This window comes from Chelonoidis abingdonii, chromosome 14 (genome assembly GCF_003597395.2).
Source record: "Chelonoidis abingdonii isolate Lonesome George chromosome 14, CheloAbing_2.0, whole genome shotgun sequence".
Taxonomy (NCBI): domain Eukaryota; kingdom Metazoa; phylum Chordata; order Testudines; family Testudinidae; genus Chelonoidis; species Chelonoidis abingdonii.
This window is the reverse complement of record NC_133782.1, coordinates 34,847,284-34,849,232: the sequence shown is the minus strand read 5'-3', so window position 1 is coordinate 34,849,232 and position 1,949 is coordinate 34,847,284. Positions and strand designations below refer to the sequence as shown.

The 1,949-nt window shown below is 40.9% G+C and overlaps 1 protein-coding gene across 1 annotated transcript; it reads right to left on the bottom strand.

Annotated features, from left to right (window-relative positions):
- Nucleotides 1-568: 568 nt before the first annotated feature.
- On the bottom strand, nt 569-1,513 carry LOC116822021 (olfactory receptor OR9H1-like). Its single transcript, XM_032775575.1, has one exon. It carries the CDS (start codon nt 1,511-1,513, stop codon nt 569-571), a length of 945 nt encoding a protein of 314 aa, XP_032631466.1.
- Nucleotides 1,514-1,949: the final 436 nt, after the last annotated feature.

The window sequence follows — 1,949 nt, the reverse complement described above, 5'->3', positions numbered from 1 at the left end:
CAACTCCAATTTGCCAAATGATTTCTTCAACCTAAGTCTGATTTTTTCATCCACAAATGTTTTGTAATTAACTGCAACATGCAGTACTTCAGAAAATCCTATATTACCTCCTTTGGCAAATAGCATGGAGATTAGTTGCTGGGGTCAGGCAGTAAAGTGTGATATAACCACACATACGTGGACACACACACACACACTCAAACACACACACATTAAGCCAGATTATTCTTGAGTTCCAGTGTTTGGATCAGCAATAATACACCAGTGGTGAAATTCTGACACACATCTCAAACACTCCCTAAGGTACAAGAACAGATAACAATGTGAAAAAATGTAACCTAGATACACAGAGGGTTGATCAATTTATTTTTAAATCACTCTTATAATGGCATACTCTGGTATTGTGAGTGGTATACAAATTTAGAGAGAGAGAGGAATACAAAGGGAACTGCTAGTTTAGTTACCGAGCTAGATTAGATAGATAGATAGATAGATAGATTATGACTGTTACAGTACTGGTATTTCGATAACCCAAAGGATTATTTAGCTCAATGTTCAGACAGAAGGTTCATTTTAGAAACACTGAGCTGATGGTTCTTCTGAAAGCTTTTTTCACATCCTTGTTCCTCAGGCTATAGATGAGAGGATTCAACATAGAGATGACCAGGGTATAAAACACAGACACCATTTTGCTCTGAGCTGGAGCAGATAGTGAACTGGGCTGAGCATACATGAAGGTAAGAGTCCCACAAAATAAAGTTACGGACATCATGTGGGAGGTGCAGGTGGAGAAGGCTCTGTGTCTGCCCTCAGCAGAGCGAATCCTGAAGATGGCGGAGATGATGTAGGCATAGGAGACAAGAATGACCATGAAAGTGCTCATGATGAGGAGGCCAGATAAAGTGAACATCTCCAGTTCATTGATGTCTGTGTTGGTGCATGAGAGGCTTATCAGGGGTGTAAAGTCACAGAAGAAGTGATCAATCTCATTGGACCCACAGAAGCACAGAGTAAAGGTATAGACTGTTTGCACCATGGAGTTTACACCACTGCAAACATAGGAACCCACCAGCAACTGAACACAAACCTGCTTGGACATGGCGATGGGATACAGGATTGGGTTGCAGATGGCGGTGTATCGATCATACGCCATAGCTGCCAGCATGAACGCCTCGGTAGCAGCAAAGAGATCGAAGAAGAAGAATTGGGTGGCACCTCCAATGAAGGAAATGGTTTTGCTGCCTGCTAGGAAGCTCGCCATGGTCTTGAGGGCGATGCTGGAGGAGTAGCATAGGTCTAAGAGTGAGAGATTCATGAGGAAGAAGTACATGGGAGTGTGCACGCAAGAGCTGGTGCCAATGAGGAAGACCATAATGGTATTTGCCAGAACGGTTGTCATGTAAATCGCCAGAAATACCACAAAGTGGCCCACCTTGAGCCCCAGACCACTTCCAAACCCCAGCTGGATGAATTCTGTCAGTGCTGTGTGGTTTCTCTCTTTCACTGTCTTCATTTCCTTGGGAAAAGGAATGAGATAAACATTAAAAAAAAAAGTGCTAAGGAGACTGCATCAGGCTACCGGCCCCACTTATAACTCACATTCATTGAAAATGAATGCATATCTCCCATTGGCTTTGATAAAAAGTTGACTGAATCCTTAGAAATGTCATTAAATTGTTCTTAATAAATCTCCAGAAGTTTGGCATATATCATATACCAAAGTGCTAAGGAGACTGCTTCAAGCTACAGGCCCCACATATAACTCACATTCACTGAAAGTGAATGCATATCTCCCATTGGCTTTGATAAAAAGTTGACTGAATCCTTAAAAATGTTATTAAATTTCTTCTTAATAAATCTCCAGAAGTTTTGTTAGAAATTTTGACTTTACTACAATAGAGCACATATATATTAACTTTCCCATATAACAATTATTTATAAGAAGTGAA